Source organism: Schistocerca americana, chromosome 7 (genome assembly GCF_021461395.2).
Source record: "Schistocerca americana isolate TAMUIC-IGC-003095 chromosome 7, iqSchAmer2.1, whole genome shotgun sequence".
NCBI lineage: Eukaryota > Metazoa > Arthropoda > Insecta > Orthoptera > Acrididae > Schistocerca > Schistocerca americana.
This window is the reverse complement of record NC_060125.1, coordinates 548,181,162-548,202,528: the sequence shown is the minus strand read 5'-3', so window position 1 is coordinate 548,202,528 and position 21,367 is coordinate 548,181,162. Positions and strand designations below refer to the sequence as shown.

General features: G+C 40.9%; 1 protein-coding gene across 2 annotated transcripts in view; it reads right to left on the bottom strand.

The window, feature by feature from the left end:
• LOC124622262 (elongator complex protein 1) overlaps positions 1–21,367 on the bottom strand; it is a 159,660-nt gene that overhangs the window by 50,013 nt on the left and 88,280 nt on the right. For both annotated transcript variants that reach the window (XM_047147924.1, XM_047147925.1), the window contains exon 10: positions 6,852–6,960. In XM_047147924.1, the coding sequence (XP_047003880.1) occupies positions 6,852–6,960 (109 nt within the window). The remainder of the gene's footprint in view (positions 1–6,851; positions 6,961–21,367) is intronic.

Genomic DNA, 21,367 nt, shown 5'->3' with positions numbered 1-21,367 from the left:
AACTCATCATTGAGTAAAAGAGTGTTCATTGCACAAAAGCGTGTAATCAGAATAATTGCTGGAGCTCATCCAAGATCATCCTGCAGGCACTTATTTAAAGAGCTAGAGATCTTCACTGTAGCCTCACTATATATATATATATATATATATATATATATATATATATATATATATATATATATATATATATATATAAAATAGAGGGAAACATTCCACGTGGGAAAAATATATCTAAAAAGAAAGATGATGAAACTTACCAAACAAAAGCGCTGGCAGGTCGATAGACACACAAACAAACACAAACATACACACAAAATTCTAGCTTTCGCAACCAATGGTTGCCTCGTCAGGAAAGAGGGAAGGAGAAGGAAAGACAAAAGGATATGGGTTTTAAGGGAGAGGGTAAGGAGTCATTCCAATCCCGGGAGCGGAAAGACTTACCTTAGGGGGAAAAAAGGACAGGTATACACTCGCACACACACACAGCTGTGTATGTGTGGATGGATATGTGTGTGTGTGCGAGTGTATACCTGTCCTTTTTTCCCCCTAAGGTAAGTCTTTCCGCTCCCGGGATTGGAATGACTCCTTACCCTCTCCCTTAAAACCCATATCCTTTTGTCTTTCCTTCTCCTTCCCTCTTTCCTGACGAGGCAACCATTGGTTGCGAAAGCTAGAATTTTGTGTGTATGTTTGTGTTTGTTTGTGTGTCTATCGACCTGCCAGCGCTTTTGTTTGGTAAGTTTCATCATCTTTCTTTTATATATATATATATATATATATATATATATATATATATATATATATATATAAAGATGATATATATATATTCACTTATGAAATTTGTTATTAACAATCCGAACGAATTCAAAAGTAATAACAGTGTACATGGCTACAACACTAGGAGGAAGGATGATCTTCACTACTCAAGGTTAAATCTAACTTTGGCTCTGAAGGGGGTAAATTATGCTGCCACAAAAGTCTTTGGTCACTTACCTAATAGCATCAAAAGTCTGACAGATAGCCATATAGCATTTAAAAGGAAATTAAAAGAATTTCCGAATGGCAACTCCTTCTACTCATTAGATGAACTGTTGGATATAGTAAGTGGGTAGTTTCCGCAACCCCCCCCCCCCCTCCCCCCCACACACACACAAAAAAGTGTCATGTGATATCTTGTATGTTGTTGTTGTGGTCTTCAGTCTTGTATAGACACCTTTTATTAATCTGACATGTTCCACGTCATTACGAAGTATCGTATTCATGATCTATGGAACAAGTACTAATCTAATCTAATTTCATCTTTAAATATCATGTCGTTTGTAATGGGAAACAAACCAAAGCTTTGTGTCACATGGAAGATGGGATGAGCAGTATTTATTTGGGTTGGTTCCAACTACACAAAGCAAAAACAAAATTGCAAATATCTGCCAAAACACAAGATAAAACATTCCTGATGACCCTTCGGCATGATTCTTTTGCAAAGAAATGATAGTACACAAAGGCGCACACACTTCTGTTACATGATAAAGTGTCTTAACTCTTGAAGCAATCAAGATATTGTAGCAATTATGATTTTTGAAACAGAATGGTACACCTTTTCTTTTTAAAGGCATCCAAAAGCACTTATAAAGATAAGCACTGTGATATAATGCTTGTTAATTTTGAGGTTGAAGCTCTTCACAACAGAATCCAAGAGATATTCTAAAATTGAGATGCAAGTAAAAAAAAAAAAGCTATTGTGCTGTAAACACACACATGCCATGTTACATCACTATATCAAAGCTTCTGACTTTTCACTAGTTCAGAACTAGCAGGAACTGTGCTGTCTATTGGCAGGTCATCTTGTGTGTGTGTGTGTGTGTGTGTGTGTGTGTGTGTGTGTGTGTGTGTGTGTGACACACCATGAAGGAATTATCCGAATTGGATAGAAATCTGTAGATGTGATGTACATGTACAGACAAACAACTGATCACAATTTCAGAAAACCTGCACGATTTATTCAAAACAAAGAGCTTCACAAATTTAGCAAGTCAGAAATACATTGGTCCATCTCTGACCATTATTGCAAGCAGTTATTCAGCTTGTTATTGATTGGTCGTGTCATTGGATGTCCTCCTGAGGGATATCATGCCAAATTCTGTCTAAATGGAGTGTTAAATCATCAAAATACCAAAGTGGTTGGAGGACACTGCCCATAATGCTCAAAAAGTTTTCAGTTGGGGAGAGATCCAGCAACCTTGCAGCTAAAGTGGAGTTTGGCAAGTACGAAGCCAAGCAGTAGAGACTTTTGCCATGTACGGGCAGGCATTATCTGCAATGAAAAGAAATAGCATCCAAGATCATCATTCCTGACTGTCGTGCTGTATGGTTGACAACAGGTTGGTACCCCACCACTGTCTGGGGCATCTCCAGACACATCTTCAGCCTGAAATCTCATTGACTGGAGTAAAACTGTCTTCAGTAATGAGTCCCACTTTGAACTGAGGAGTGATAGCCTGGAGAGCCCCTTATTTTCATAGCAGGATCCCTTTGGTTACCATTAATGGCACCCTTAGAGTACAGCAGTATGTCAATGATATCCTATGCCCCGTTTTGTTGTCCGTCATGGCAAGCCATCCTGGGCTTACATTTCAGCAAGATAATGCCCGCCCGGACATGGTGAGAATCTCTACTGCATGTCTTTGTGCTTACCAAACCTTACCTCATGAAGGTTGCTAGATTTCTCCTCAACTTGTTATGTTTGGAGCATTATGGGCAGGACCTTCCAACCCGCTCAGTGGCACGATATCACTCAGGAGGACATCCAACAGCCCTGTGAACCAATTCCAAGCCGAATGACTGCCTTGCGTAAGGACCACAAATGGACCCATGCACTGATGACTTGCTCAATTTCTGAAGCTGTTTGTCTTAAAGAGAACATCCAATTTTTTTCTGAAATTGTAATCATTTGTTTGTCTGTAGATGTATACAACATCTACTGATTTCCATACCATGCAAATAATTCTTTTTGGTATGTTGTGTCTTTTGTCTTGAGACCAACCAACCCACCCACCCACCTACCCAGACACAGACACAGACACACACACACACACACACACACACACACACACACACACACACACACACACTCTCTCTCTCTCTCTCTCTCTCTCTCTCTTTCGGAGTTTTCATAGACATGTATATCATTCTTTCCGTATCTTACAATATCAAGAACTACATGGTACTGATGTACACACATCAAAAAAAGTTTTGCATCACCTCGGCTCCAAGAGTTCCAGAACCTGTACACAAAACTGGAATAGAGATCAACATAAACATCATTTCTGCCCTTTTTATTGCTCACGAAAACCACACATTGCATATTGTACCACCATACAGAGAGACCTTCAGAGGTGGTGGTCCACATTGCTGTACACACCAGTACCTCTAATATCCAGTAGCATGTCCTCTTTCATTGATTTTTGCCTGTATTCATCGTGGCATACTATCCACAAGTTCATCAAGGCACTGTTGGTCCAGATTGTCCCACTCCGTGTGTGGTACACATGGACTCTAAAGTGAATACCTTAAGAGCCATGAGAACTTGTTCCATCTTCAAGACTGTGAAACACATCTCTTTTACTGAATGAGAGCTCATAGATCTTAAGGTATTCACTTTAGAACCCTTATTTACTGGACTTTTTTCCTTGTTTGGTCCATGCTAGCACCTCTCAACATTCAAACCAAAGAGGACAGTTTCTTTTAGATGCAAAGCCACTCTGTGTTCTTCATCTCGACTATTCAATAGTGAAACAAGGAAGACAACTTATTTCAACAACCAAGCAACTGCTGGAACTTTAGTTTGGTCAGTGCAGAACGTATTTGCCTCAGGCAGTGTCAATGATGTTTATCTCCTAGATTTATTCTGGGTGGTACCCCTCATGATCAGTGTCGACAGATTTTAAATGTACCTTCAATGATCGATATAGAGTTGTACATTTTTCTCTCATGACACCTTCAACCTGGTGCACACCATCTATACCTCTAGCTGCATAATGGTTGTCTGGAACCGCTCTATCACTGCCACTTAACTGGTAGAGGAGAAAAACATTGCGGTCCATAAATAGAGTGACCCGAATCAGCCTGCAAACACTGGACATTATGGGTTGTCAATGGCGATTTCAAACCAGGTAACTCCCAGAAATCTCCACAGAAACCTCTTTCTCTGTTCAAATCAGACCACCGAGACTTTCCTGACTCAATACATGCTGTTTAATGCGAGGGCAAGGACCATATAAAGATGGAGACTTGTCGCAGAAGCAGCACTTATGGAACTGCCCAAGGAAATTATATATTCAAGTGGTATTGTGGAACTTCTACCAGTTAATATTGCTTCAAAAAGTCTCTGGTAAGGTTCTTGAGCCTCTTTACTGATGAGAAGCCATCTGATACCACAACTGAGTGATCTACAATCAACACCTTTCAAAACACTTCACATCTACGAAGTTCACTCATTGTATGTCTTGGGGAGCTGACAGTGTGTACCTGCTCCAATTTTATACAACCTTCACATGATTATGGCTGGATAATGGGTACAAGGTGTTTGGATCATAAGTGCTATCCTGGTCTAAAGTTAGCTTAATTCCATCCTGCAGCCTTCTGGTGGTCACTTGCAACTCATATGTTGCTCTTATAGGATTGAAAGAGGAAGACAAAACCCTGCAAGACTGTCCACAAACAGCAAGGCCTCAACAAGCTTTTACCCATGCTAATGGGTTACATCAGCTGTTCACAAGCAGCAAAATCATCTGAAATATGCATAAAGCAAGACCGTGTTGAGCTTCTTTAAGGCAAAATTTCAGTTCATTCATAGGAGGTAAGGCACATATAGACATGGAAAACCTCAGATTAGACATGGATGGTTCACGGATCCAGACTGCTTCTATGCTGCTTCTGTTATGCCACCTTCTGCCGCTACATTACACGATGAGTGGTATTCCACATTAAATACGTAAGTGTTCCATTTTATAACATAATATGCCAGCGCCACGATTGTGAACCAATAAACATAGACATGTTTAAGGAGGGAGAAAATGTTTGCTGTTTTGTGAAAGGTTCTGATTGTGTCTTTAAGATCTAATAACACAATGAATTAACAGTCTCCTCAGGACACTAAAGCAGTTGAGACAGATTCAAAATATGAAAATCTTCATCTGCTTCAATTCACTGAGTATTCTGCAGGTAAACCACTGTATTTAGCTGGCAGAGTTACCAACCCAGCCTATCCAACACACCCCTTTGGTTACTACATCCAAGGTAGGAGGCAATTTTCTGCTTGGAACAGGGTATGTGGATGAGGAAATTGAAGGGAATGAACTGCCAGGTCTCAAGAATACTCATTGCAGTACAGTGTAAAGTTCCCGTACATGCAGCAACATTCCTGTTGTGGCATTTATTTAACCCTCGAGTGTGCGTGCCATTTTTCATAACACGAGTGGGCGCACGGCGCACTTTGTACACATGTATAGAATAGCTTCATTCATGTTGCCAAGATGAGTCATGTATGATCAAAATCACAGTTTAATCTTAGTTTATTTAAACAACAAGAACATAAACTTACATAATATGAGCTAAAATAAACTTAGGTAATATGAACTACACCACTGTTTTATTAAACAATAATGAAATAAGTTTTCAGTACCACACCCTATTGCCAAGGACAGGTGTTACAGAGACAATAAAGACCAACTCGAAGCATTAAGCAGTGCAGTTGCATCAGGTCTCGGTCAGCTGCTTATTCAATCACTAATTATCTCGTAGACAACTGCATCAATGTGGGGTTATGTTGCTAGTTTGCAACCGGGGATTTTTTTTTCTTTTTTTTTTTTTTTTGCCTAGCTTGCTTTGTATTTTATATTACTGCTGCTCACTTGGACATATGACAACATAAATTATCATTGTGTTACCAGAAGCAATAATGAAGAAGGAATAGGTATGGGTCTGCAGTTGTGAAACAAAAATGGAACCGTGCAAAATTATTTTATTTTTTGTTGGTGCACTTTACACACACGCTCAAGGGTTAAGGGAGGAAAAATGAGTAGAAATTAAGAACAATCTGTTGCCATCGGTGGCTATCCAGCTATCCTATAATGCCTCAAAGCCACAAACATAAAACTATGTCCACCGAAGTCACCTCCAGATTAGCATGGATTCCTTTTCGGGCAAGAAGATCCAATTTTTGTGTGTGTGTGTGTGTGTGGGGGGGGGGGTCTATTGGTGCGCGCGCGTGCATGCTCAAGCACACCATATAGGTGATCATACACCACCTACTGCATGAGTGCACCACGTTTTAGAATGACAGGTTAGCCAACAGCCTGTTTGAGGACTGTGCATAACATTAAAGGTATTGAATACACCTTGTCAAATTTTGTTTAGCTGCCATGCTTTTAACCAAGGTCTTGGGGAAGTACACATAGCTAAATAATTCAGCAGGCTTTAACATTTAACAGTTCCACAGCTCCCATTTGGGAGCTCATTATAACATTTGTATCATATTTCTATTAACTTTTTTTAAGCATTTTTGTAATATTATCACTTATCTTGATTACTCTCAATTTTTTATATGATTATATCAGTTTCTATACATTTTGTTCATGTTTACTCACTAATTACCATGCTGGTCAGCACCTAAACAACAACAAGAACAACAAAAACAACCATCTCCGAGATGAAAAAATAACACCAGTTCAAACACACAGCTGCAAGCAAGTTAAATCACTCCAATGCTTTGTTTCATGCAGAAGTTACATTTTAGATGATGAAGTTACATTACAAAGTTACATGTTAGATGATAACGAAGGATAGGAACTTACGTGGAAGCCTTAGAGTCTGTCCTAGATGTTCTCAGAGTCGAAGCTGCTATGCTACTGGTGTCGGAGAACAGTTCATTTTCAGGATGTACATTGATTTCTTCATCAGCATCTATATTCAGTAACAAAAATAAAACAAAATAAAATAATCTTTACTCATCTGAAGAGTCATGCAGTACCATATGAAACATATCAAAAAGTCTAAGCACAGCTAGCCAATATAGATGAGTTCAGATTCAATTTTATTTTATTTTATTCCTAAGAATGAAGGCAGACTTCCTGTTCACACAATTACTCAAGCAGAAGGCAAAAGAAGTTTAATTAGAGACAGAACTTTGCATTTCAATGGACAACCAACTATAAAAGCAAAACAGCAAAAACACCAGCACAACTTCACTGTGTTAACTTGTGGTACAGCCTCAGCAGAAAATGCCACAGAATACATGATGAGGTATTTGAAGATTTGCAAAGAGAAATAATGTTTTTCTATCAACTAAATGACTCATTTATTTGACTGAATAAGCATCATTTAGAATGACTGACTTAAGACTAAGAACATACATAATGATGAAAAACAAGGAATAAATTTGTGTGCATCTCTGTAAACATGGGACATTACCTTGAGAGAACTGAAACTAAATGTAGTCTGGCAAAACATTTTCCAACACTACTGCTGTTGGAGTGATTACATTTGTCCTCTTAAATGTCAAGTTTTGAATGCAAATAAATTAATTTTTGGATATAATATCACCAGGTTAATCAACATCAGAATAACCTACTAATTGTATTTTGCTCCTACTGTTGTTGTACTCTATACCACAACATTTTGTTTTGTTCAAATTACCAGAAAATTCTATTTACCACTCATCAGTATACTTTATTATGATGAAAGCACACTCAATGCCTCTTCTGTGTGGAGAATAGCTATCTACCCTTTGCATAATGTTGTTGTAATACTTCTCACGCAGCATCTGACGCAGAGCAAGCAGCTGTGAAAGATGTCTGTATCCTGTGTTACGGGCGGCCTCCAGAACTGTGGAAGGCAACAGAATACCACCACAGACAGATTATCTTCCCTGCATAATGCAGTCTCCATTTTAAGCACAAAAATGGCTTCCTCTCATGTTAAATCAGTATTCGGAGGTAAAATAGTCCCCCATTCAGATCTCCGGGTGGGGGGGGCGGGGGGGGGGGGGGGGGGGGGGGGGGGGGGGAGTGCGCAACTTGAAAGGAGGCAAAAAATCAAAATGAGAATTGGTACCTGGAATGTTAGAACTCTAGTACAAGCAGGAAAACTAGAAAACTTTAAAAGAGAGATGGAAAAGAATCATATGGACCTCATAGGAGTTGCTGAGGTAAGATGGAATGGATGTGGAGAGTTACCGTCAGATGAATATGTATGTACTACTCAGGAGGAGAAGTAAAAGGAATGAATGGAGCAGGAATGGCTATGACAAAGGAATTGCTTAAATGTGTGGAATATGTGGACTATGCAAATGACTGGGTTACTAGTGTAAGGCTGAAAGGAGCACAAAAAGATTTATTGATTGTCCAGGTGTATAAGCCAACTACAAAACACGATGACCAAATTGTAGAGGAAACATACAATTAATAGAGAGAATAATGGACGACAATAAAAAATGCTGCAAAATGGTAATGGGAGACTGGAACACCATTGTGGGAAAAGGGAACGAGGGAAACATAGTAGGCAGTCATGGTCTTGGAAAGAGAAATGATAGAGGTGAATGGCTAATTGACTTCTGCAGGGAAAGGCAGCTGATAGTGGCAAACACATGGTTCAAGAACCACAGGAGAAGGATCTACACTTGGAAATCACCAGGGGATAAATACAAAAACCAAATTGATTTTATACTGGTAGAAGACAGATACAGGAATGGAATCAAGAAGGCGCACACATTACCAGGTGCAGATATTAACAACAACCACAACTTATTTATGGCAGATATAGAAATAAGAATGAAAAAACTGAAGAAGGTGACCATGGTGAAGAAAAGGGATCTAGAGAAGATAAGATCCAAAAAAGAACAAATTACAGAAATGCTGTCACGAGTTTCTAAACACATTACGAGACAAAGAACCACCTGATAATGCCAACGAGTACAGGAACATGTTGAAAGAAAGAATCATTAAACAGGACAGCAAAATATAGGATGTGTAAAAAAAAACATGGGTCATACAAGAAATGATTTCCAAGATGGAGGAGAGAAGAAAATTTTAAAACAAGAACACTGAAGACGCAAGAAAGATGTACTGAAGGTTAAATAATGAACTGCGAAGAGAAACAGAGCAGACTAGGAAAAGTAGCTAAAAGAGGAATATGATGCAACTGAAAAACTGGACAGGAAGGGAAGATATGACTTATGATACAACAGAGTGAAGACTATGACATTAAAACAGAGCACGAAGTGCTACTATGGAAATTTTGAGAAAAGACGAAGAGGGAGTGTACAAAGATCATGACAATGTCCTCTCCAGAGATGGGAAGAATATCTAAAAGAGCTATATGACACAGATCGCAAACCAGAAACTCTGGAACTTGAATCACTCAACAGTGTAAGTGATGAGAGGAAGGACCAACCATCATAATGGACGAAGTAAAGTCTGCCATAGCTGCAATGAAAAATGGCAAAGGGGTAGGTACAGATACAATACTGGGAGAAATATTAAAATGCTTGAACCAAGATGGAATAAGAGAGAGATTGATGTTATGTAATAAAATATATGGCAGTGTTGAATGGCCTGAGGACTTTCTGACAACAGTAATGATTCAATTACCGAAAAAACAAGGAACCAAGAAATAGAGTGAGCACGGGAGAATCCGCCTCATTTCACATGCGGCCAAAGTGGTGTTAAGAATAATTAATAAGACTTGAAAAAGTAATGGAGGAGAATCCTGGCGAGGAGCAGCTTGGCTTTAGATGGAATACAGGCACCAGGGATGCAATAGGGCTCCTACGAATCTTGGGAGAAAGGTTTATTGAAAAAGGAAGAGATCTATATATGTGCTTCATCGATCTAGAAAAGGCATTTGACAATGTGGTTCAGGACAAGCTGGTGACTATAATGAGGAAAAAGGCAGTGGACTGGAAAACCAGAAGACTTGTAAACTCATTATATCTTAATCAAAGAGACTCAGTTAAAGTGAGAGGAGAAAGTACAAACTGGATCAGACTAGGCAAAGGAGTAAGACAAGGATGCTGTCTATCACCTCCCCTTTTCAACCTCTACTTGGAAAATATGATTGACCAATGCTCATTAGATGACAAGGAAGAAGAGTAGGATGTTTGAGGTTTGTTGATGAAATGGTCCTTCTAGCCACAGGGGAAAAAGAATTAGTGGATTTGGTGGACACAATTAAAACTAACAGAAAAAATTATAGAATGAAAATTAACACAAAGAAAACAAAAGTATTGGCACTAGGAGGAAATAAAGAAATAAAAATTATGCTGAATGGAGAAATATTAGAATTGGTGCAAAATTTTAAGTATCTTCGAAGCAGGATAGACACTGACTGGAAGTGCACCACAAAAATTAAAATAAGGATAGCAATGGCAAAAGAGGCATTTTATAAGAACATGAGCATTTTCTGCAGCAGTCTGGACAGAGAACTCAGGAAGAGACTCAGAAAATGTCTTGTATGGAGTGTTCTTCTGTATGGCACTGAAACATGGACTTTGAGGAAGAAAGACAGAGAAAGGCTGGAGGCTTTTGAGATGTGGACATGGCGGAGGATGGAAAGAATAAATTGGATGGACAGAGTAAAAAATGAGGAGGTACTGAGAAGAGTGGGAGAGAAAAGACAGTTACTAGATGCAATAAAAAGAAGAAAAAGAAATTGGATTGGGCATATATTAAGAAAGAATGACAGACTGATAAAACAGTTTTAGAAGGTTATGTAGAAGGGAAAAGGAAGTGAGGAAGGAAGAGATTTCAGATACTGGATGACGTGATGGACAGTACAACACACAGTAGCCTTAAGAACGAAGCAGTGGATTGCAGAAAAGACAGAGGCAAAGGACCTGCTAATATAGCAGAAAACTGATGATGATGAATACGAAAAGATTCTTCTAGTGACATAACAACTTTATGAGTAATTTTCCTCAAGTTTGATGCAATAAGGCTATCGTCTACAAGTACCAATAACATAACAACTTCATCAGTGATTGTCCTGCAGAATAAACACTGATCAGTGTCATTTGCTTTAAACCTAAACTGCTGAAGAAAATTCAGAAACTTGTTGTTCCACTATTGGAGAGCCTGCTTGAGCCTGTACTGTGACTTCTCAAGCTTGTAGACTACAGGATTCTTTGTGTCAATCGCCAGCCCCTAGGGTGTTTCCACATAGATTTCTTTTTCAAGGTTGCAGTGTAGAAACGTACGGTAAATGTTGAACATTGTCATCTCTACATCTTTGTATATGACAGTTGCTACGAAAACTCGAAAAGACTCATACAATATGACTGGTGAGAAGATGTTATTGTAGTTAATGCTCTACTCTTATTTGAAGCCTCTTGCACAAAGCAGAGCTTTGAACTTGGTGATTTTGCTGTCCAAGTCAGAAAAGATCTTTAAGACCCACTTTGAGTCAGTAACTTACTGGCTGCTGGTTTTATCATTTTTTCCAAGTTTTGTTGTCTTTCTGAGCTTCCAATTCCTCTGCAATTGTCTTTCTTGTATGTTTCAAGTTGGGATAGAAAACTAGTTCCTCGATGTATTAGGAGCAAAATAATGGATGAAATCAGGTGCGTACTTGCTCGCTTAGAAATGTCAGAGCAATCTTATAAGCATGTTGATTGGACTTGACTACATTTCTCTTCTGGACTATGTTTCTCTTCTGTTACCTATTGTGCTACTCTTACATCATTTTGTAGAGGTTCTTTCTCTTCCTGTACTTTTAATGACCGGTCATATGTTTCTTTCTTATGATTCACAAATTCAGGTTCTTCAGCATCCTTAATCTTCAGATATATTTTATCAAATTCTTGTGCTGTTGAAGCAGTGCTGCAACAGACTTCATTGAATGTGGCAAATCAGGATACAAAAATTTTCTGATTTGTGGGGACAAAAAGTCAATAAGTGGTTCCTGGTCCTTGGTACCCAAAAAACATGATTTTTTGAGTATTGGCATTGAGCTTGCTTCAAAATTGTTGTGGCACTTGATAAAAAGCATCAGATCCAAAGGTGCGATAAAAAGCATCAGATCCAAAGATGAGAAGATTTGGTACACAGGAATTCATATGGAGTTCACTGGAAATTGCATTTCGTTGAAATTCTATTCAGTATGTGTTGTTGTTTATTGTCGTTGTTGTGGTCTTCAGTCCTGAGACTGGTTTGATGCAGCTCTCCATGCTACTCTATCCTGTGCAAGCTTCTTCATCTCCCAGTACCTACTACAGCCTACATCCTTCTGAATCTGCTTAGTGTATTCATCTCTTGGTATCCCTCTACGATTTTTACCCTCCACGCTGCCCTCCAGTACTAAATTGGTGATCCCTTGATGCCTCAGAACATGTCCTACCAACCGATCCCTTCTTCTAGTCAAGTTGTGCCACAAACTCCTCTTCTCCCCAATTCTATTCAATACCTCCTCATTAGTTATGTGATCTACCCATCTAATCTTCAGCATTCTTCTGTAGCACCACATTTCGAAAGCTTCTATTCTCTTGTTGTCCAAACTATTTATCGTCCATGTTTCACTTGCATACTTGGCTACACTCCATACAAATACTTTCAGAAACGACTTCCTGACACTTAAATCAATACTTGGTGTTAGCAAATTTCTCTTCTTCAGAAACACCTTTACTACTTTCAGTGTCTCATTTCCTAATCTAATTCCCTCAGCATCACCCGACTTAATTCGACTACATTCCATTATCCTCGTTTTGCTTTTGTTGATGTTCATCTTATACTCTCCTTTCAAGACACTGTCCATTCAATTCAACTGCTCTTCCAAGTCCTTTGCTGTCTCTGACAGAATTACAATGTCATCGGCGAACCTCAAAGTTTTTATTTCTTCTCCATGGACTTTAATACCTACTCCGCACTTTTCTTTTGTTTCATTTACTGCTTGCTCAATATACAGATTGAATAGCACCGGGGAGAGGCTACAACCCTGTCTCACTCCCTTCCCAACCACTGCTTCCCTTTCATGTCCCTCGACTCTTATAACTGCCATCTGGTTTCTGTACAAATTGTAAATAGCCTTTCCCTCCCTGTATTTTACCCCTATCACCTTCAGAATTTGAAAGAGAATATTCCAGTCAACATTGTCAAAAGCTTTCTCTAAGTCTACAAATGCTAGAAACATAGGTTTGCCTTTCCTTTATCTTTCTTCTAAGATAAGTCATAGGGTCAGTATTGCCTCATGTGTTCCAACATTTCTACGGAATCCAAACTGATCTTCCCCGAGGTCGGCTTCTATCAGTTTTTCCATTCATCTGTAAAGAATTCGCGTTAGTATTTTGCAGTTGTGACTTATTAAACTGATAGTTCGGTTAATTTTCACATCTGTCAACACCTGCTTTCTTTGGGATTGGAATTATTATATTCTTATTCAGTATGTAGACAACAGTATTAACTGTTCCTGCCCATAAAACGTTGATAGAGTCTTGGCTTTCAACACAGCAAACATGCTTTCAACAATATTGTTCAACTGTCCCAATATTGGCCATTTTGCTCTGGTGTGAATGGAGTCTATGTTTCCTGCTAGTTTCCAAGGTTTCAGAGAAGCTGTTTCATGTCACAACTGATATGCTGGTATCACTGTCGTATGCAAAGTTTTGATTCTTTGATGAAACTTTTCAACATGAGCGCACTGAATTTATCAAATAATTCAACAGTATCAGATTTGTGTAAAAAAAAAAAAAAAAAAAAAAAAGAAAAGAAAAGAAAAGGAGAAGAAGAGTCCGGTACCCGGCTGTATGATCTTTAAATGTGACAGAAAAACTTGAACCACTGATTGATTTCAACTAACATCAGGCCAGAGATATCCGAATGTAGAAATTTACCTGAGTTGAGGTGTAACATACCACTTCAGCAAATGATGTATTGCACAATGGTTACATTACCGACAAATGATGATTGACAAACATGCCGTTAAATTTTATTAGCAGATTCAGTGAGTTTGGATACATATATTTTGAGGTAAATTTGTATTCTTTGTGCACATTATTGAGTGCAATGGACACAGTGTTTCTGCAAGAAGGGGTGGCACTGGCAGTTCAGTTGTGTTTTGTGGCACCAGCTGGTTTGACAATTACTCCATGCAGCTGTGCCTTTGGCTTGAAGATACACTGCACTTCATGGAATAGCACACACCATGACAATACACATCATCGTGAAAGAGGGAAGGTAGTCAATCAGCTCTGAAGTCTGATAGTGTGTTGACTCTGAACTGTGTACTAATTTTTAATACTTGATATAATTAACAAATCAAAATGGCACATAGTTGTTATATGGGATGTTGTGGGATTGTATGAGTTAGAAGAACATATCTACACCTTCAAAGAGTGACTTCTGTTATTTGGTAGCTTATGGGAGATATTAAGTTGGTGCACATATTTGTCGCATTTATGTTTTGCACATTGGTATTCCAGTTGCTATGGGTTTACTGACTGTCAGTTTTTGTTTGTAGTTCATTGTTGCTATTTGTGATTACATAATGTCATTTGTGGATAATTAGTGGAGCTATGGACGCAACAGAATGGAGTGACACAAGGAGAAATGAGAACATTTCCAACGTATTCTTCTGTTTGAGTTCAACAGAGAGGTGACAGCAGTGGAGGGCAGCCAGAAACATTTTCACTATGGATGGAGATAATGCCATTGGACAGAGCATGCCAAGAAAACGGTTTTCTTTTAATTTTTTTCATTTTAAGGATGATCATTTTGACATTAGTGACTCTCCACGTTCAGGAAGACCTTCGGGGTTTAATAGAGATCGTTAAACCACATTAATCCATAATGATCCATGCCAGTGCACTAAAGAACTGGTAAATGTGATGAACTGTGGTCATCCACCATCATGCAATATTTGCACACAATGGAGAAGGTTTTTTTAAAAAATAATTATAATAATTTGGCGAAAGAGTGCCACATGCTCTAAACCAAAATCACAAAAATCAGTGATGATGTGGTGTACTACAATTTGGTTCCCCAAAGTGTAACTATCACTGCTGACATTTATTGTCAACAACTGAGATGTCTAGCAGATGCAATCCAAGAATGACAACCAGGAAGACAATCTGAAAACGGCGACCAGGAAGACAACCTGAAGTAATGCCCACCTGCATTCTGCTAGACTGACAAAAACCACTATACAGGAGTTGGGTTGGGAGGTCATTCCACATACACCTTATTCATCTTTTCCACTCTCTATCAAACAACCTTCAAGGAATTTCCCTACTGGATGAAAATGTGCTCTGAACACATCTCAATAAGGTCTTTGCCTCAAAACCACATGATTTCTACACTTACAGGACCAAGAAGTTACCCCAGTGTTGGCCAACTTTGTAAATAGTGAAGGAGAATATACATTGATCAGCCAGAACCTAAGGACCACTGACCTACTATCGACATAAACTCATCCAGGTGATAGCAGTGTCATCTGACGAGGAATGACTGTCAGTCAGACACACACAATGTGCATGCTGTCTGTGTGTAGAATGGGGAAGCCGCATTATCTATGCGAGTCTGATCGAAGCAAGGTTGTAATGGCCCAGAGCTCGGCACCAGCGTTTCAGAAATTACATGACTTGTCAGGTTCCAGGAGTGCTGTGGTGAGCGTCTTCAACAAGTGGCGAAAGCAAGGTGAAACCATGTCTAGACATTGTGGGATTGGGCAGCACCCCTCTTTTTTTTTATGGTTTTAGGGCGCAAAACTCCTACGGTCATAAGCGCCCATTATGTGGCTTAGTGAAGGCTAAAAAACCGAACAGTACAACACCTAGCACAGAGACCTGGGGCACCCCATTGTCTTGGGAAAAGGTACAGGAGAGAGTAGCATTCACACCTTAATTGTGCGCTCTGTCATAAATTCACAAAAGAAAAGGGGTAGCCGACCTAGAAAGTCCCAAGAGAACAGTGTGCAGAGAATTCCTGTCCTCCAACAGGTATCGTATGCCCTCTCCAGATCAAAAAATATAGCTACAGTTTTGAGTTTCTTGAGAAAATTGTTCATGATATAAGTGGAGATAGCAACAAGATGGTCAACAACGGAAAAATGCTTTCGGAAACTGTACTAGGCATGTGTTAAAAGGTTTCGGGACTCCAGCCACCAGCCTAAGCAGCAATTTACCATCTGCTCCAAAACCTTACATACACTATTCGTGAGAGAGATGGGGCGATAGCTAGAGGGGAGATGTTTGCCCTTTCCAAGTTTCAGAACAGGAATGATGATAGCTTCCCGCCATCTTCTGGGAAAGGTAATGTCAGTCCAAATTCGATTAGAAAGGCAAAGAAGGTAACACAGACTACAGTATGATAAATGCAGCAACATTTGGACATGGATGCCATCTGCTCCTGGGTGGAAGAGTGAGAAGAAGAGAATGCATGCAGAAAAAACAGCATCATAGCATTCGTGATTTTGAGAGGAGAAAGCAAGATATCGCACTTCTGCTGCTCATTTCTCTGGGAGAAAGGCTGACGGTTAATTGGAAGAGCTCGAAATCTCAGCAAAATGTTGATCCAATGAGTTAGAAATTGTGACTGGGTCTACTAAGGTATCTTGCATAACAGTTAGCCCAGAGATCAGGGAGAAACTAAGACACATCAGATAACTGTCGAATTTGACTCCAAACTACAGAAGAGGGAGCGAAGGTGTTACAGGAGCCAGTAAAGAAGTCCCAGCTTGTCTTCCTGCTATCGCGGATGATGTGACAGCACTGTGCACGTAACTGCTTATAGTGGATAACGCGAATAGCACATCTCCACTCGCGTATTGCATTACAGCAGGCCTCGTTCCACCAAGGAAACAGGAGGACGCTCGGCCAAAGGGAAGGTACGAGTGTATTGAACGTTCCGCTGCTGTAAGAATAACTTCTGTAACATGACTGATCTGATCATCGATGCTAGGAAATGGACGGTCATCAAATATTGCTAGAAAAGTGTCCAATTGGCTTAGGAAATCTTCCAGTGTCTTGGGCGCATAGATGGCATTTGTGGCTGTAATCGAAGGACACATGGAAAATGGTCACTCGAGTGTGGATCAGCAAGAGCGAACCATTCAAAGCACCGAGTTAGCTGAACAGTACCAATTGAAAGGTCTAGTGCTCAGTCATTTGAACCAACTGAAAAGTCCAAATGAGAGAAGGGTGACGTGGAGGCAGACAGAAACGTAGGTTCCCCAGTGTTAAGGCAAACAAGATGCACTTGGTGGAAGAGGTCAATCAATAGGGAGCCTCTCGGACAAGGACACAGAGACGCCCAAAGCAGGTGGTGAGCATTGAAGTCCCCAACCAGCAAATAGGGGGGTGGGAGCTGACCAAGGAGATGAAGGAGATCGGCTCTTGCCATTGGTGTGGACGATGGAATGTATATGGTACAAAGAGAGAAGGTGTATCCAGAAAGGGAAAAACGTACAGCGACAGCTTGGAAGGAACTGTTAAGGGGATTGGGTGATAATGGATAGCATCATGGAGAAGAATTATAAGTCCCCCGTTTGCCAGAGTACCATCAACAGAGTAGAGATCAAACTGGACTGATTGGAAATGAGGGAAAACAAAGAAATCGTGGGGACGTAGCTTTGTTTCCTGAGGACAGAAGACGACTGGGGAGTAGGATCGTAAGAGGATTGAGAAACCATCCCAATTGGAGCAAGGTCTGTGGGTATTCCAATGGATAATTGACATAAGGTGGACAGAAAAAGGAAAAATCTCACCATGATTGCCGTCAACTCAATGACCGCTGCGAGCTGGCAGCCAACGGTGTGGAAAGGCAGTCAGCCCAAGGTAGAAGATCCTGATCCATAGGTTGTTTGAAGGCAGCTCCTGCCGCCAGCAGCGTGTCTCAGCAACACGGATGACGGCTGAGGGCGACTACCACTGGGTGGCGCTGTAGAAGAGACACGCGGTGGCAGAGAAGGAGAGGAACTGTTTCTTTTGAGCCTTCTTGGAAGCAGGACGTTGAGAAGAGGGAGGAGTCGATGGCTGTGAGGCCTGGGTATGTAAAAAATCTTCGCAAGTAGGCTCTTTTTTGGAAGTCCGTGCGTCCGATTTTGGGGCCCATGATTTAGCAGGAGCTGATGAAGGTTGAGCCTTAGACTTAGCGGGTGATAGTGAGGATGTTGAACAGGCAATCTAAGGGCTGGCCGATCTGACGACTGTGGCGCTAAAGGTGAGATAACAAGTCTGCGTGGCTACCTCCTTAGTAGGTCGAGGAGAGGTGAGGACAGTGCTGGGAGCACATTGGGCTTTCTACTGGTGAAGAACTTCCGAGCAGCAAAGGTAACACCTTTTCCTTCACTTGGATTTCCTGAATAATTTGTTCATCTTCAAAGATAGGGCAATCTCTAGAAGAAGCAGCATGGTTGCCCATACAGCTGATGCAAAGAGAGGATGGAGGTGGACAATCACCCTCATGGGCATCCCTGCCACATGTAGCGCATTTAGCTGTATTGGAACATGACTGGCTGGTACGATTAAACCACTGACACCGATGGCAACGGGTAGGGTTCAGGAAGTAAGTACGAACTGAAATGATCTCATATCCCTCTTTAATGTTGGATAGAAGTTGAACTCTGTCAAACGTCAAGAAGAGAGTACAGATCAATACCAATTCTTTTTCAACCCATTTCACAATGCGATGTACGGCCGTTAGGCTCTGATCAGACAGGTAATTTTGAATGTCCTCATTGGATAATCTGTCAAGTGATCTTGTATAGACCACCCCGCACTATGAGTTTAATGTACACTGCACTTCCACCCGGACAGGGAAGGTGTGTAGCAGTGTAGTTCAAAGCAATGTTTGTGCCTGAAGGGCATTGTTTGTTTCTAACAACAAGGTGCCATTTCGTAACCAGGGACAAGACTTGACAGGGCCTGCAATTGCATCGACACCTTTCTGAATAATGAAAGGGTTGACTGTGGAGAAGTCTTGACCTTTGTCAGACCGAGAAACAACTAGTAACTTTGGTACTGATAGAAGAATTGTCCATGGCTGAACTTTCCATAGCTTTCTCTTGGGGGCAGAAGTTGTAGAAGTAGAGGAAACCATTGCAAAAGTATCCCCCATGATTACTGGCATCTCCGATGGCATGCTCCTTCCTAGTGGGGGCCTCTCTGAGGGCACTCCCGCCTAAGGTGATTGACCACACATCACGTCACACCTCCCAAGAAACGGACGGAGGGACCAATCAGCATGTTCGAAAGGTACCAGCTCAGGTAATCACCCCTCCCCGGACCTGGCCTTTATCAGGGGGTACATATGTGTCCTACTTGTCTACCCTGGATGGGGAATGACTCGTTACCCCGTCACAGGCTACGCATGGAAACACATGGGTCAGCCTTCAGACATGCCCAGGCAGGAAAGAAAGAGAAGGGGAGGAACAAAGACAAGGAAAGAAGAGAAGAGGTCTCAAACACTGCAGTGGAGAAGAAGGTTAAGAGAAAATCAAGGAAAAGAAGAAAAAGAAAACAAAGTGAGAACAGAGATTTTCCAGTGTAGAGAGAAAAGAAGAGAAACCATGTCTCTCAGTCATACGGTTCCATCTCTGAACATAGGCACAAAACATACTCTCAAAGAGAGGGAGAAAAGGAAGGGAAGGGGCAGGGAGGGGAAGGAGGACTGAGGACAGGGAGGGATATGAGAAGGGAAGGTATGCAGCCCAGAAAGGAAAGAGAGCTGCACTAGCTCGGGGTCCCATGCTTGCCACGCACGTATCCACAAAAGAGTTGTGGACCCCTGTGGGCAGCACCCCTCATGACATCATAGGCTGGGCAGACTGGTAAAACACGATCAGTGGTGAACTGTGGCGGAACTAACATCAGACTTTAATGCCGGGCAGATTACAAGGGTGTCTCAACACACAGTGCACTGAACGCTCGTAACGATGGGCCTCCACAGCCAATGACTCATGGATGTACCAATGTTAACAGATGAAATCGGCAACTACAACTGAAATAGGCATGTGATCATTGACACTGGATGTTGGCACATTGGCAGAGCATTGCATGGCCTGATGAATCCTGATACTTTCTTCATCATGCCAGTGGGAGGGCGCGAACCTGTCGTTTTCCAGGGGAACAGCCCCTTGACACCTTTACTATGGGATGGAGACAAGGTGTCAATGGCTCCATTAAGCTCTGGGGAATATTCCCATGGGTATCCAAGGGTCCAGTGGAGCTCGTGCGAGGCGCCAAGATGGCCAAGGAGTATCATACGCTGTCTGCAGACCACGTACACCAATTCATAACGATCATGTTTTCCACTGTCAGTGGCTTTTTTCAACAAGATAATGCACCGTGTCACAAGGCCATGAGTGTGATGGAGGGGTTCAAGCAATGTAACAGCGACTTCCAATCAATGTGCTGGCCCTCCCAACTCACCAGATCTGGACCTGAGCGAACACCTCTGGGATGTGATTGACGTGGCGCCTCCCCCTCCCCACAAGATATGGGAATTAGGTGACTTGTATGTGTAAATGTGGTGCCAATTCCATCCAGCGACCTACCAAGGCCTCACTGCTTCAACACCATGACACATTCCCACTGTTATCCTTGTCAAAGGTGGATGCATTAGCTGTTAGGTCAGTGGTACCACCGTTACCACAACCATCGAACTTCGACAGAAGTCCATCACAGCTAACCCATAGACAAGCTTGAATTGCAAAACTTCTACACAATCAAGCACATCTGGGGCACACTGACATGGAACTGGCACTTGACACTTGCTGCAGTGGCAGTTAATTAGTGTGATATTATAGCAAATTGTGTATTCATCAGAGGAATGAAAGTTTCTTGGCAAAAGTAAAGACTCTTATCAACACACAGTTTGTTTTGAACCCTACAATGTCCTTCTACAGTTGAGCCAATTTGAAATGCACCACCTTTCACACCTTAAATCAGTAAACTGACTTGGTGACAGTTATTTTAGTATGAAGTTATTGGTTTTGGCCGCCACTAGCCACCTTCAGATCTGCAAGACAAATAAGTTGAAAAGTTAAAAGATAAGTTACGCAGATTATGCCAAAATTAAAGTATAGTAAAATAAAGTGATATTGTACCTTAAAACAGATGCCATGGTTCAGTCCAATGGCACTGTCAATGAACAGAAATGAGGATGGTCTTGTATATAAAAGCTAATCCCCTGATGTTCTAGTAAATAACTATTCAAATGCAAACAATGGAAAGTCCAGATCTGAATATCAATAATATTATGGAAAGAATAGACTGCTACTCACCTTAAAGACGACATATTGAGTTGCAGACAGGCATTACGTAGAGACAGTTACACATTTGAGCATCCTGCCAAAGCACTCTTCGGAAAGGAAAACACGCACACAC